The sequence below is a fragment of the Mobula birostris genome, chromosome 18 (genome assembly GCF_030028105.1).
Source record: "Mobula birostris isolate sMobBir1 chromosome 18, sMobBir1.hap1, whole genome shotgun sequence".
Classification (NCBI taxonomy): Eukaryota; Metazoa; Chordata; class Chondrichthyes; order Myliobatiformes; family Myliobatidae; genus Mobula; species Mobula birostris.
In genome coordinates, this window is record NC_092387.1 from 59,777,656 (window position 1) to 59,794,275 (window position 16,620).

The 16,620-nt window shown below is 39.0% G+C and overlaps 1 protein-coding gene across 6 annotated transcripts in view; it reads right to left on the reverse strand.

Moving 5' to 3' along the window:
* scaper (S-phase cyclin A-associated protein in the ER) overlaps positions 1 to 16,620 on the reverse strand; it is a 351,667-nt gene that overhangs the window by 74,644 nt on the left and 260,403 nt on the right. For all 6 annotated transcript variants that reach the window (XM_072282778.1, XM_072282779.1, XM_072282777.1 and 3 more), the window contains one exon: positions 5,094 to 5,217. In XM_072282778.1, coding sequence (XP_072138879.1) covers positions 5,094 to 5,217 — 124 coding nt within the window. The remainder of the gene's footprint in view (positions 1 to 5,093; positions 5,218 to 16,620) is intronic.

The following is a 16,620-nucleotide window of genomic DNA, read 5'->3' on the forward strand; positions in this document are numbered from 1 at the left end:
GTGATTATTTTTAAAAGAGCTTCTCAAACTTACAAAGTTAATTGTCACTGTCTTCACCTTGACCCTTCCACCTTGAATCATTGTGTACACTGATATTTTGCACATTCTGCCCCTGCCCCTCAGAGAAAACACATTACACATTTGTTATCACCCAATGGTCATGCATTTTCCACTGCTGTCAATGTCTAGGCATTTTCTCCACATCTGTGTAATGTGCAATATGTTTTCTTTGTACAAGTGGCCTGTACTGTCCATGAGGCAAGTGTGAACAATTTCCAGGACTAGTATCCAGATGGAGTTAGGCCAGTTTGCAGGGTAAGTTTGTGAGATTAGTGTAGATTTATGAGACGTAATGTGGGCTTCATGGTTGGGACGTAAGCAAATGGGATAAATAGAATCCTGAAAAGGATCTAGTGCTTTCCCGGCATATATAACGAATAAACGCTCTGAGAAGAAATGGAATTCGATTGTAAACAAGGTGGGACAGCAGAACCCTGACTGGATGAAGATGAATTAATCCAGAGGGATGGACGACAGGGTTATAAATATTACTGGACTAGACATGCCCAGGCATCAACCCTGATGAAGATGGCAGACATGAGGAAATCTGCAGATGCTGGAAATTCAAGCATCTAATGAAGAGTCTCAGCCCAAAACGTCGACTGTACCTCTTCCTATAGATGCTGCCTGGCCTGCTGCGTTCACCAGCATTTTTTATGTGTGTTGAAGATGGCAGAGTTTGTCATCAAAACATTGGTTAAAATGAATACCTGTACCTGGCTGGAAGCCTGAGAAGAGTTTAATTTGAAATAGAATGCTTTTTGCTGCCCTCATCACTTCTTCTGGCAGCTCATTCCAAGTATTCACCATCTGCTCTGTGAAAAATTTACCCTTCAGAGTAGGACAAATACATAATGAAGAAATGAGTAGGATACAAAGATGGGATTAACCAAGGTTTTATTAAGTAAGGGAGGGTAGGTTTGGCTCATATGGGGTAGAAAGATTGCACAATTGGGCTGAATGGCTGTTTCTCTACTGCACTTTCATTGCAATTCTACACAAACAACTGCTCATTGATACATGATGTTCAGCCATTTGGCAACCATGTAAAAGGTGTCACCTCAAACTCCTGAAGGACAGCCTCCATATGTGTAATCAGGTATTAAGTGTGTATTCACTGGGAAAAGTGTTTTGACTGATGTACTGGCAGATGTGCAGTTTTCAATTCATTTAATTAAAAGTATAATGGACAAAGCAGTTCTTGCCAGAATGACTGATTGTGGAGACAAAAGAAGAAGATTCAAGCTCAAGTTGAAATTCCTTTTCTGTGTCGGCCCGCGGCCTTTATGGTTACCATTTAATGTTCTGAACACTTAGCAAATCCGAGGTGGCTTGTTTGTTTACAATGCCACTTTTGCTGGTTAATTATTCAATGCCTGGACAGAATTTTTCAATGAAACTACAACTCAACCTTGAAAAATTTGCAAGGCTTTCATGTAATGTTTTTAGTAAATTTCTCTCCAAGCTAAACAAGTTTTCATGTTCTTCAAACATGAATGGAAATATTATTCCTCTATTTATTTGGAGGTTTTAGAATATTAATTCTTTCAATTTCTCAGCCCACCGCCAGTGTATCCAAATATTATTCAACAAAATACATTCAAATTTAAATTTTTTGTTGTGATAAGCTATTATGCAACCTCCCCTTTTAATAAAGCTAATGACCACAATGCATTGGAGGCCATGAGTAGTAGCTACTGGGGTTAGGATAACTGATTTCAAACAATCATAATCGTCTGGAGACACACGAGACTGCAGATACTGTTATGTGGAGCAAACTACTGGTAAAACAGCGCATCAGGCAGCTTCTATAGGGACAGACGGATGGTTGAGATTTTGAGCCAATGACCTGAATTTGGACACTGATGTAGCATCACAATCATCATTATATCCGCAAGACAAAGCTCTAGCTAATGAAGATTTCAAGATTCAGTCTTATTTATCACATCTACATCCAAACATACAGTGAAAACTGTCATTTGTGTTAATAACCAACACACCCAAGGATGTGCTGGAGCAGCCCACAAGTGTCGCCGCATTTTCTCAAGAGGTTTTCCCATCGATTCCCATTGGTTTCAGTTTTGCCAGCCATCTGCAATGCCATACTCCTCACTTGATGCCTTGATGTCATCTCCGGAGATTTTATTCTTGTGCATGTCTGGTCCAAAATTATAGTGAGGGCTAGTGAGGATATTCTGTGGTACTGAACAGTAAAATATTCAGTGTGCTATGTGTACAATAGTTTTAAAAAAACTTAATTCCATTCCTGTTTGGGAGGAGGGGAAATATTGGCATTTTCATAGCCAGAAAATGTAAAATTACTGCAATAATGACAACTCAAAACTGTATCTTACTATACATGACGACTAGTCACAATGTATAGTAAGATGTGCTATTGTATAGCTTATCGGCACCCACAGAATCCACCTGTCTAGGCAGACATCCTCTCTTACATCGAAAGTAACCCTTTGATAGCTGCACCATTTTATCTCTCCTGTTACTTCTATCAATCTCTGTAAATACTATTCAGAAATGTAGAACCATGAAATTCATTACAGTTCTCTCCCTGAAAACTTTACAAGGTTGAAATAAGTAAGTTAAAAAGCAACCATCAGATCCAGCAATGATCATTGTGGTACTATACTGTATAAACCAGTGGAATGAAATCACTGGAATATTTCCTGGTGTTTCCTATCTTAGTTACTTCCAGTTACACCAGCAGAAGTTACTACATTTGTCCTTAAATGTTCCTGGGTCACAGAAGAGGAAACAAAAGTCAGCTAAGGCTTCCAATTCTGACCAGTGATTAGGCACATGCCAAAATGCTTAGCTGTGCTGTTTCCATGCTCAATATTTGCCAACACTAGGCATCCAGACTGGCAGTAAAGGAATGACCATTTGAAAATGCGGTCATGCTCTCTTCTCCCCCCTTCCATTGGGCAGAAATATAAACGCTTGAAAACTTGCACAATTAGGCTTAAGGATAGCTTCTGTCCTGCTGATATATCTCTTCTTGTATGATAAAGATAAACACCTGATCTCTCTATTTACCTCTTCATGGCCATTGTACCTTATTTGTCAACCTGCACTTCATTTTTTCTCTAATGATAACTGTAACACTATATTCTGCATTCTGTTATTGCTTTTACTTTTGTACTACCTCGATGTACTAATGCTTTGTGCTGATCTGTATGGATGGCACAGAAAACTAAATTTTCACTGTATCTTGATACACGTGACAATAATAAATCACCAATTACGATGATGGAGCCTTCAGAACTGTGTTAGAATAAGAATTAAATAAAATGAAAGCTGGGCAAGGAAGCAAAAATTAATACAGAAAACCAAATCAGATGACCAAACAATTAAATTATAAAAAAATTTCAGCAATGTGAAATCATTCAAATGTTAAATTGATCTTACAAGTTCAGTGCAACACCGTGGGCCGAAGAGCCTGTATTGTGCTGTAGTGTTTGATGTTTGAATAGCTATGGATAGGAATGGACTACTGGAAAATAATAAAATGTGCAAATGGCTGTTGACTTATTTTACAATTGTTTTTCATATACTTTTACTGCTGGCAATTAATATTTATTTTTAAACTGCAATTCCTAATCTAAAAATAATTTCATATTCTGGTCATCTTATTGCTCATTGCTTTTGAAATCTTTGCAAAGCGTTCATCTTACTTAACAAGAGGAAAATTTGTTTTACCAGACTTAACTTGTTCTTTCAAATTGTGTAAGCAGTGAAAGACATGGCAAGGGAAAATTTAGAATTTGTATTAACAATATAAAAGGTTAAAGGATAGATTAGTAGTTGATGTTGACTGTTTTGTCATAAATACTTTAAAAGTCAACAGAATTATAGTTTTTCAAAGGCAGTTAGAAAAAATACATCAAGTAGGTGTGGCAAAGTAGACACTGCAGCGTCAGAAGTAAAATGGGCTGAATAACTTCCTTTAGTACTGAAATTTCTACGACTATCTGGATGTGGATCTATGAATCAAACTTTTGATGTTGCATTAATGTGAACTACCTATGTGATGAGAAAGTAAAGGACTAGATTATCACGCTGTTTTACAGCATTTGATTTTAAGTTTTCACAGACTGATTTTGTCAGTTTCCTATGCAATGGGTTACATTAAAGCATTCCCACTGTATACACAGTGTAGTTTTAATGCAAATGCTATCAAGAATTGGTGCAGACCATAGAAACAGAAAGTTTGATTAACTGGCAGTCTTGGTCAGGAAGGTCATGGGAGTATGGGAAATAGAAGATTACAAGGTGTAATAAGTAGTCCTGTCCATTCATTTCACTTAGCACATCTTACAAGGGCACAATAAATTCATGTCCTTTGCTACCAATACATCCTAGTGGAAACAATCTTTCATTACTTACACTGTTTGAGGGAACTGGTGGTGCCAGTTATGTCTGGTAAAATTAGTTTAAAGTCAACTGCTTCATCCAAGCTGGGGTATTTATTACAAATGTGAATATAATACCCATTACCACTGCCAACTATACTGACTCTATGTCAGTGTTGGTATTACATCAATTTTAAAATTATTACCCTTGTGCTTAAATCTTTATCAACTTAGCCACACACTCTACTATTTCCAATCTGACTCCAACCTTTCTCATGACATTAACCACTTTTTCAGTAATTTTTCCTGCTGTTTCTTGTGTCTGTTTATAGCTCTTGTGAAGACTTATGAAGCAATTTACTTTTGAAGATGCCATGTATTTTCATTTTATAAATACTTAACAAAGGTACAAATGTGAAGATCTTGACATTCAAGGAGTGTTACTTTACCTAGATTAATGCTGACCACATAATCTTTCTCTATCAGATTCAACTATTTTGGCCTTTTGAAGCTCAAAATCAGTTAGATAGTTTCCGAAGTAACCAAGTTGAAAAAAGAAGGTGGTGCACTCCCAGATGCACGGTTTACACATCCAGCTTTTGAGCAATTTAACAAGCACCCATAAAAGTACATCAATGGCAGACAGCTACAGGTATTGACTCCTACCGTTAACTGATGCATCAGCAGTTCAATTAAGAAGGTGATCTTGTTACTGAACAGAACATAGAAGCAGTTGTCATAGCAGCCACTGCAGGCAAAGCAGTACGCATTAACCACATTGCATAGGGATCTGGAAAGTGATAAAACAGAATTAGGTGAGCTCACATTTGTCAAAATGCATTTATATTTATTATCACCAACTCATTCTGCATTGCAAGAATGCCATCTGAAGGCATTTATTTTATTGGGATGAAGTCCCAACGATATCAGCTCATACCTTGCTCAAATAGTCATTCCAGAAATGTGAACATAGATATGGCTGCTGCCAAGATTTTGAACTGAAGTAGCATCTCATCAGTCCTGATCTCTCACAATACAAAGAAACTCAACCATTCTTGAGGTCACCTGATAATGACCAAGAATATCAGACCTAGCTATTCTTGCCTTCAATTGTCAAACCTGTCAGTTGACGTCATAGCTATTCTTGCTAAGGTCAGTTGACACAGTGTAGGTAATCAATGAAAGCTACAGTCATCGCCTTTAGATGACTCACATTGTTATGCGCCTGCCAAGAAATCTCAAATGTACACTTTCTAAACGCAAACTAGAACATTCAATAATAGTTGTCTATAGCCCCAATGACAAAAGTGAGCATTTTAAATCCCGAATTTTAAATTCAATAGTTAATTTAATTTTATGTACAACTTGACAGAATCTGTGACGACTTATAGATTGGCAAAGACTAAAAAAAAACACTCAGAGGGTCATGACGGTGTGGAATGAGCTGCCAGCACAAGTGGTGCGTGCAAGCTCGATTTCAACATTTAAAAGAAGCTTGGGTTGGTACATGGAGGGCTATGGTCCCGGTGCAGGTTGATGGGAATAGCCCGTTTAACTGGTTTGGTATGGACTATTTGGGCCAAAGGGCCCGTTTCTGTGCTGTACTTTTCCACAACTCTATAAAATCAGTTTCAAGCAAACAGCTCTGGAAAATGCACTTCTACAAAGAAACATGACATTCATTTGGCCATCCAAATGGACCCAACCTCATGTGTTCTCGAGTAGTGATCCAAATTAATTACAAACATTTTTTGCTGCATCAGACTCCTGGCCTATGTCTCTACAATTTGCAAATATTACCAACTCTATTTTTGCATTGTCACTTTCTGTAAATTGTAGCTGGATGATCATTATGCTTGAGGAACCGCACAAGTGCAAGCTTCCATTCAAATCCACTTGCTTTAGACTCATTAAGGTATTAATCAGAGAAGCACTGCAGCCAAGTGAACATGGCAAGGCCTCAAACAGCAATGACAGCGCAAAGCTGAAAAAGCTGTATACAGCAGTTCCAAGTTGGGAGCATCTGTGGAGAAAGAAACAGATAATGATTCAGATCGAAGACCTCAGTAGGTCAGGCAGCATCTGTGGAGAGAGAAACAGATAATGATCAGATCAAATACCTCATCAGCTTGAATCTGTTTTTCTCTTCACAAAAACTACCTGACCTGATGAGCATTTTTCCAGCACTTTTTGTCTTTTATTTCTAGTACTGCATTAATAAGGTAACCGTTGTTTAGTGATTTTAGATCATAAGATATAGGAGCAGATTTAGGCCATTTGGCTCATCAATCATGGCTGACTTCTTTTAACCCATTCTCCTGTCTTTGCCCTGTAATCCTTAATCCTCAATATTAACTGTGGTATAAGTATTTGATCAGATATACCCAGAGAACTCCTTATTCTTCTTGGATAAGTGTTCTAGAATAATTTTACTTCTACTCTTCCTTATTATTCAAATTTACAAGTGCCATTTAATGGCTCAATTGAAGGATATTATCCAAACAAGGCTTTGATCCCTTAATATTGTATCTAAGGATTACGTCCTCAAGATCCTGAAATAGGGCCCAAATTAAAGTACACAATTTATAATCAAATTATGGTTTCACCCTTTAAACCAAAACAATAGTAAATCCCAAATCCCATCCCAAATTATTAATAATTAATATTGGTTTCTGTTGGTAGTCAGGATGGTAATAAGTCATACAAGTCAGATTTATTTACTATATTACGCTGATTCAGACAAGACAGCAGGATGACATGAAGCAGCTACAACTAGACTACAATCTGAATTTGATGCAGGAAATAAATTCGCAGGCACAGACTGCTTTTTATCATATCTAGTTAGCCTTGATAAAAGTATCTATGTGAGAACAGGATCAGAATCCGCTGTGGTTGATTGTTGAATGGCTGGCAAGTCCTTACCTCGGATCTTGTGTAGAGGTTGGGCATTTTGGAAGATAAAGGTCAACAACACCAAGGAATAATATTCCAATAATAGCTCACTCCTTAAGCACTGAAGGGAGAAAATGTGTTTTATTCAGTGAAAATCTTTGTTTCACCTTCAGAATATTGCAGATCTACTCCACATCTTGTTCACACTTCACAGCAGTCACAAGGCAATACTTTACTGCCAGAGGTATCTCATTTCTGATAAGACATAAAACTGAAGCAACATCTATCCTGCCAGGGGAACAAACAGAAACTCACGCTTCTATTCCACGAAGTTAAGGAATAACCCTTACAGTACTTGCCAATACTGTATTTCTCTTCAATCACCATCGGCAAAGAGATTATCTGGTAATTCATCTCCTTTACTTCTTGCAGTTCTGTGAGAGGTGGCTGCTGCACTTCTCTACGTAATTAGAGTAGCGCTCTGTTCAAATAATGAGTTAGCTGAGAAATGCTTTAGGACACATTGGATATTTGAAGCAATAATAAAAATATCTCTTAATACTGTAAAGTGATAACACTGTGCAAAACTCCTTCAACCATCATGCTCCTGAACCAGTGTGGTTAACTTCACTCACCTCAACATTGAATTGATCATTGAACACAACCTATGTACTTACTTTCTAGGACTATGCAACTCATGTTCTTATTGTTTATAATTATTGTTATATTTTTATTTTTTCCCTCAGCTCAAGCTGGTAAAACCTGAGGTATGGACACAGCAAAGCACACCTATTTCTCAATTGACAGGAACAACAACAACAATAATAATAATACCTATTATTACTATTATGCTTTTTGTATTTGCAGTTTGTTTTCTTTTGCACATTGGTTGCTTGTCAGTGTTTGTGTGTAGTTTCACATTGCTTCTATTGCATTTTTTTGTCCTATTTTGAATGCCTGCAAGAAAATGAATCTCAGGGTAGTATTTGGTGACACATAGGTTCTTTGGTAATAAATTTACTTTGAACTCCTCCTTCCATTTGCATTCATTAAATTTAGAAGTATTCAAAAGAACCTACAGTTAATGAGCAAATTGGTCCTTTGCTTGGTGTCCAATCAATGGAGATTTAAAAAGTCATGTTTTTGCAGATCTCTATACTAGCATTACGTTGACTACCAAAGGTCTGTATTATTAAATAGAAATCTGTAAGATCAGAAGTACAACTGAAAGAGTCAAAAATTCTAAATGAATATAATGAATGATAGCTAACACAGATTACATTGAATTGGACCTTTTCTGTGGAAGAGACCTGCAAAAAGAAGGGAATCATTGCAAATGCTTTATTGCAAAGAACTGTGATTAATATTTCAACAGCAATAAATAAACAATGTGCATAGAAGCTCAAATGAATGTGATTGCAATTAATGCCAAAATGCACCATGGCCTTGTTCCTCTACTGTACAGTAAAGTTACTTAATTACATGTTTCTCAAGGTATAATATTCCACTTTCCTACAATATAAAATGACACTTCAGCATCCGAAGTTTAGATACTGAATATATGTACTTCTGCATAATGACAGTACTAATATTTGTACATAGTTTGCATTTCACATTGGGTTGCAGAGTTGATTTTACGCAAGAGGAATATGTGTTAATAAGACCCTAAATGTGTCAGGTCTGCACCAAGCAGGTTGATTTCAAACTATGTCTCTGCAGAGATACACAACTCATTCAAATGTGTAATCAGAAAGGACTGAGCCCTGCACCACTCTCAAGGGATGTGGCCCAAATTGTTTACAAATTTTAATCATTAAATTCATAGATACAAATTCACTATCTATCACACCAGACTCCTAGTTCATACCTCAATAATCATTAATAAAATAATTTGAAAATATTACCAATTTCTTTCTTTTAACATTATCACTTCGTGACCTGTATTTGGATGATCAATATCCTTAAGGCATATTGTGCTTCCAATAAAATCCAGTTATAAATTTTATAGGTAGTGTATGTTGAGATGTATTTTACACCAACTATCTCCTTTCTCAATGTTGAGATATGGCATGCTAGGATTGGCAGAGACTAAACCCAGACTAATGAAAGGTTGACCTATGAGATGCATTGAAAGAACCATGACAAAGTTCGAGATCGCAGACTTGATACTCAGTTCAGCTCTCGTGAATGGCTTGATCATAGATGTGTCATGTTAATAATAGTGACTTGGTCAAAGGCTCATTGTTACCCTTGTAGGGCAGGTATCAACAGTCATGAAGTACCACCTATATCTTGTGAATAATTTTCCAAGACCGTTAACCCAACAGTGTGTTTCACTGACCCAACAAAGGGCTTGGGACTGTCAGAAGAATAGGAGATACAACTGAAGTGATTTCATAAAATTGAAGGAGAAACAAGACATGATGTAATTTAATTAACAAAACAGAACACTTGGATGCATCTAGCTTCTGTTTGCCTCTATTAGCTCCATTCCTCATTGCATAGCCAGCTTAAAGCTAACATGGATAGGCTGCACAAACAGGATAAAGCTAGCCCCAGGTGGTTACCAGTGTTAAATGGCAGATTAAAATCAGTACAACTAATTTCTTTACTTTAATCTTATTACAGTCACAACAGCTGTCAACTGTCACAATTTGCATACAAGCTCTAAATGACAAGCTCCAAGTATTCCTCATTTTGAGGAGGCTCTCTTCTCACGAATAAGTCCCAATTCTCAATACTGTCACAGCAAATTAAGCAGGATATTTAAGTTTTCATTAATATACTAAAAGAAATAAAGTGGCTCCCTGAAACAGTGACACAATGGAGCTTCTCAAATCATGTACACATTTAAGTTTCCCAGTAAATTTGCTGCCCTCTTTTTCATTGTGCTAGCTGTGTCGCAAAAACAAAGGAGCTGGTTGTGGACTACAGGAGGAATGGAGACAGGCTAACCCCTATTGACATCAAGGTTCTGGGGTTGAGAGGGTGAACAGTTTTAAGGTCCTCGGCATACACATCACCGAGGATCTCATGTGGTCTGTACATACTGGCTGTGGTGAAAAAAGGCACAACAGCGCCTCTTTCACCTCAGACTGTTGAAGAAGTTTGGTATGGGCCCCCAAATCCCAAGAACTTTCTATAGGGGTACAACTGTGAGCATCCTGACCGGCTACATCACTGCCTGGTATGGAAACTGTATTTCCCTTAATCGCAGGACTCTGCAGAGAGTGATACGGACAGCCCAACACATCTGTAGATGTGAACTTCTCACTATTCAGGATATTTACAAAGACAGGTATGTAAAAAGGGCCTGAAGGATCACTGGGGACCCAAGTCACCCCAACCACAAACTGTTCCAGCTTCTACTATCTGGGAAACAGTACCGCAACATAAAAGCCAGGACCAACAGGCAGCTTCTTCCACCAGGCCATCAGACGGATTAATTCATGCTGATACAATTGTATTTCTATGTTATATTGACTGTCCTGTTGTATATACTATTTATTATAAATTGCACATTTAGATGGAGACGTCATGTAAAGATTTTTACTCCTCGTGTATATGAAGGATGTAAGAAATAAAGTCAATTCAATTCAATTCAATTCTGGTTCAGTTGGTGGGATTTTTGCTTCTCGTGGTTCTCATTCCTCAGTTACATTGTTTGTGAAATACTAAGAATATATTGGTGTACTGGAGAAACTTGTCCATAGTAATGAAGATAATTCCATATTATTAAAAGACCAAAGGACTCCAACTATCCTGATAAGTACTCCCAGTTCAACCAAATATATTGAAATAATTAGTTCAGCAGCTTGTGTAATTTTGCTGTATGCCACATCTCCACCATGCTCATATGCTTACAATTATTCTGTTAAGTGCTGTATTTTTTTGAAACTTGATTTGATACCGCTCAGCAGGTCAGGCAGCATCTATAGAAAAGAATAAACAATCAATGTTTTGGGCTGAGATACTTCATCAAAAGGAAAGGAAGGGGGCAGAAACTAGAATAAGAACGTGGGGTGAAGGGAAGGAGTACAAGCTGGCAGGTGATAGGTGAGGCCAGGTGAGAGGGAAAATGGGTGGGTAGGGGATACTACTGAAATGCTTTTTGCTAATGTACAATATCCTTAAGCAGACATCAATCCCCTCTGTCCTATAGACATAAGAAAAAACTGGTAAAATAACGACAGGAAAGTTTAATTTGTCAAATCATCTGGAAAATTATTTACTCCAAATCCAACTCAACAGAGCAAATATATGCAATTCCCCCCCCCCCCCCCACTGGTAAGATGCAATGTATACAATGCAAAACATATGTCACACACAGCTAAAAACTTGCAAGCATTAATAATCTTTGAATTTCTTTTCTAAATTCTATGCTACTTTAATTTCCAATATTTACCCACTTCCTACTTGAATTATTTCAGTTTTGACTAAGTAGAAACAGATAAACTTCTATCTTTCTCTTTCATAAAAATATGACAAACTGGTGTGTGCACGCTGATGATGTGGGGGCTTATAATGTATGTTGTTATGCTGTGAATAATTCATTCATGTAGAATTTAGAAAGGGTCGGCACAACATTGTGGGCCGAAGGGCCTGTACTGTGCTGTACTATTCTATGTTCTATGTTCTATGGTTATAAGAACTGTGGAACTTAATAACACCAATAAATGTGAGTGGCAAGAATGATAAGACTAGCCATCCACCTTCAGGCTGTGTCTAACAATTCACCTGGTCCCCAAACTTGGAGAAGAGCAAGCTTTTCTCTCTACAAGAACCCATTTTTATCATGTCCTTGATACAAATGCAACCTTTCTCACAAAAGGGAGTTTTGCGCTTTAGAACCGAGGAACTGGATCATGCTAGTTGAACCAAAATTTAATGCAGGATCTTGACACTTGTTAAAATGGCGACTTTACCTGCATCATGATTTATTTATTAGACTTGGTAGTTTGGCTCATTAACCCTGAGAACCACAAGACTGCAGGCCTAAGCTCCACATGAGCAAGCTCACACCTCAATACAGCATTTAGGAACTGTGGCTTACATACTTAACAGCTATTAAATGACTGCCTTGAAAAACATAACCATTATAACAGCACCAAATTAGATATTTTCTTGTGTTTAATACTGAAAAAGTACCCAGCATTCAGATGATGAATTACATGAATGAATTATTCACAGCATAACAACATACATTATATTTCCTGCATTGCTATGAAATAAATATAGTGACATGCAAAAGTTTGGGCACTCCTGGTCAAAATTTCTGTTACTGTGAATAGCTAAGCAAGTAAAAGGTGACCTGATTTCCAAAAGGCATAAAGTTAAAGATAAGTTACCGCCACTGCTCCCTGGCCTTTAGCATTATCATGGAAAAGGATAGAATCAGAGAGGATAGGAAAATTTTTAATTGGGGAAGGGCAAATTATGAGGCTATAAGGCTAGAACTTGCAGGTGTGAACTGGGATGATGTTTTTGCAGGGAAATGTACTATAGACATGTGATCGATGTTTAGAGATCTCTTGCAGGATGTTAAGGACAAATTTGTCCCGGTGAGGAAGATAAAGAATGGTAGGGTGAAGGAACCATGGGCGACAAGTGAGAAGGAAAATCTAGTCAGGTTGAAGAAGGCAGCATACATGAGGTTCAGGAAGCAAGGATCAGATGGGTCTATTGAGGAATATAGGGAAGCAAGAAAGGAGCTTAAGAAGGGGCTGAGAAGAGCAAGAAGGGGGCATGAGAAGGCCTTGGCAAGTAGGGTAAAGGAAAATCCCAAGGCATTCTTCAACTATGTGAAGAAAAAAAGGATGACAGGAGTGAAGGTAGGACCGATTAGAGATAAAGGTGGGAAGATGTGCCTGGAGGCTGTGGATGTGAGCGAGGTCCTCAATGAATATTTCTCTTTGGTATTCACCAATGAGAGGGAACTTGATGACGGTGAGGACAATTTGAGTGAGGTTGACATACTGGAGCATGTTGATATTAAGGGAGAGGAATTGTTAGAGTTGTTAAAATACATTAGGACAGATAAGTCCCCGGGGCCTGACGGAATATTCCCCTGGCTGCTCCACGAGGCGAGGGAAGAGATTGCTGAGCCTCTGGCTAGGATCTTTATGTCCTTGTTGTCCACGGGAATGGTACCTGAAGATTGGAGGGAGGCGAATGTTGTCCCCTTGTTCAAAAAAGGTAGTAGGGATAGTCCGGGTAATTATAGACCAGTGAGCATTACATCAGAGGTGGGAAAGCTGTTGGAAAAGATTCTTAGAGATGGGGTCTATGGGCATTTAGAGAATCATGGTCTGATCAGGGACAGTCAGCATGGCTTTGTGAAGGGCAGATCGTGTCTAACAAGCCTGATAGAGTTCTTTGAGGAAGTGACCAGGCATATAGATGAGGGTAGTGCAGTGGATGTGACCTATATGGATTTTACTAAGGCATTTGACAAGGTTCCACATGGTAGGCTTATTCAGAAAGTCAGAAGGTATGGGGTCCAGGGAAGTTTGGCCAGATGGATTCAGAATTGGCTTGCCTGTAGAAGGCAAAGGGTCATGGTGGAGGGAGTACATTCAGATTGGAGGATTGTGACTAGTGGTGTCCTACAAGGATCTGTTCTGGGTCCTCTGCTTTTCGTGATTTTTATTAACGACCTGGATGTGGGGGTAGAAGGGTGGGTTGGCAAGTTTGCAGACGACACAAAAGTTGGTGGTGTTGTAGATAGTGTAGAGGATTGTCAAAGATTGCAGAGAGACATTGATAGGATGCAGAAGTGGGCTGAGAAGTGGCAGATGGAGTTCAACCTGGAGAAGTGTGAGGTGGTACACTTTGGAAGGACAAACTTCAAGGCAGAGTACAAAGTAAATGGCAAGATACTTGGTAGTGTGGAGGAGCAGAGGGATCTGGGGGTACATGTCCACAGATCCCTCAAATTTGCCTCACAGGTTGATAGGGTAGTTAAGAAAGCTTATGGGGTGTTAGCTTTCATAAGTCGAGGGATAGAGTTTGAGTCGCGATGTAATGATGCAGCTCTGTAAAACTCTGGTTAGGCCACACTTGGAGTACTGTGTCCAGTTCTGGTCGCCTCACTATAGGAAGGATGTGGAAGCATTGGAAAGGGTACAGAGGAGATTTACCAGGATGCTGCCTGGTTTAGAGAGTATGCATTATGATCAGAGATTAAGGGAGCTAGAGCTTGACTCTTTGGAGAGAAGGAGGATAAGAGGAGACATGATAGAGGTGTACAAGATAATAAGAGGAATAGATAGAGTGGATAGCCAGCGCCTCTTCCCCAGGGCACTACTGCTCAATACAAGAGGTCATGGCTTTAAGGTAAGGGGTGGGAAGTTCAAGGGGGATATTAGAGGAAGGTTTTTTACTCAGAGAGTGGTTGGTGCGTGGAATGCACTGCCTGAGTCAGTGGTGGAGGCAGATACACTAGTGGAGTTTAAGAGACTACTAGACAGGTATATGGAGGAATTTAAGGTGGGGGCTTATATGGGAGGCAGGGTTTGAGGGTTGGCACAACATTGTGGGCAGAAGGACCTATACTGTGCTGTACTATTCTATAACACATTTCTTTAATATTTTAAGCAAGATTACATCTTTATTTCCATCTTTTACAATTTCAAAATAACAAAAAAGGAAAAGGGCCTGAAGCAAAAGTTTGGGCACCCTGCATGGTCAGTACTTAGTAACACCCCCTTTGGCAAGTATCACAGCTTGTAAATGCTTTCTGTAGCCAGATAAGAGTCTTTCAATTCTTGTTTGGGGGATTTTCACCCATTCTTCCTTACAAAAGGCTTCTAGTTCTGACAAACTCATTCGTAAGGCCAGTGATGTTGTGGGGATGGAACTGGACTCTCTGACGGTGGTGTCTGAAAAGAGGATGCTGTCCAAGTTGCATGCCATCTTGGACAATGTCTCCCATCCACTACATAATGGACTGGTTGGGCACAGGAGTACATTCAGCCAGAGACTCATTCCACCGAGATGCAATACTGAGCGTCACAGGAAGTCATTCCTGCCTGTGGCCATCAACGTTTACAACTCCTCCCTTGGAGGGTCAGACACCCTGAGCCAATAGGCTGGGCCTGGAATTATTTCCTGGCATAATTTAAATATTACTATTTAATTATTTATGGTTTTATTACTATCTAATTATTTATGGTGCAACTGTAACGAAAACCAATTTCCCTCGGGATCAATAAAGTATGAATATGACTATGACTATGACTGGTTCTGTGAGATTCTTGGGCCGCCTTGCATGCACTGCTCTTTTGAGGTCTATCCACAGATTTTTGATGATGTTTAGGTCGGGGGACTGTGAGGGCCATGGCAAAACCTTCAGCTTGTGCCTCTTGAGGTAGTCAATTGTGGATTTTGCGGTGTGCTTGGGATCATTATCCTGTTGTAGAAGCCATCCTCTTTTTACCTTCAACTTTTTTACATACGGTGTGATGTTTGCTTCCAGAATTTGCTGGTATTTAATTGAATTCATTCTTCCCTCTACCAGTGAAATATTTCCCGTGCCACTGGCTGCAACACAAGCCCATAGAATGATCGATCCACCCCCATGCTTAACAGTTGGAGAGGTGTTCTTTTCATGAAATTTTGCACCCTTTTTCCTCCAAACATACCTTTGCTCATTGTGGCCAAAAAGTTCTATTTTAACTTCATCAGTCCACAGGACTTGTTTCCAAAATTCATCAGGCTTGTTTAGATGTTCCTTTGCAAACTTCTGACGCTGAATTTTGTGGTGAGGATGCAGGAAAGGTTATCTTCTGATGACTCTTCCATGAAGGTCATATCTGTGCAGGTATCGCTGCACAGTAGAACAGTGCACCACCATTCCAGAGTCTGCTAAGTCTTCCTGACGGTCTTTTGTAGTCAAACAGGAGTTTTGACTTGCCTTTCTAGCAATCCTACAAGCAGTTCTCTTGGAAAGTTTTCTTGGTCTTCCAGACCTCAATTTGACCTCCACTGTTCCTGTTAACTGCCATTTCTTAATTACATTACGAACTGAGAAAATGGCTACCTGAAAACGCTTTGCTATCTTCTTATAGCCTTCTCCTGCTTTGTGGGCATCATTTATTCTAATTTTCAGAGTGCTTGGCAGCTGCTTAGAGGAGCCCATAGCTGCTGATTGTTGGGACAGGGTTTGAGGAGTCAGGGTATTTATAAAGCTTTGAAATTTGCATCATCTGGCCTTTCATAACGATGACTGTGAACAAGCCATAGCCCTAACAAGCTAATTAAGGTCTGAGAGCTTGGTAAAAGTTATCTGAAAGCTCAAATC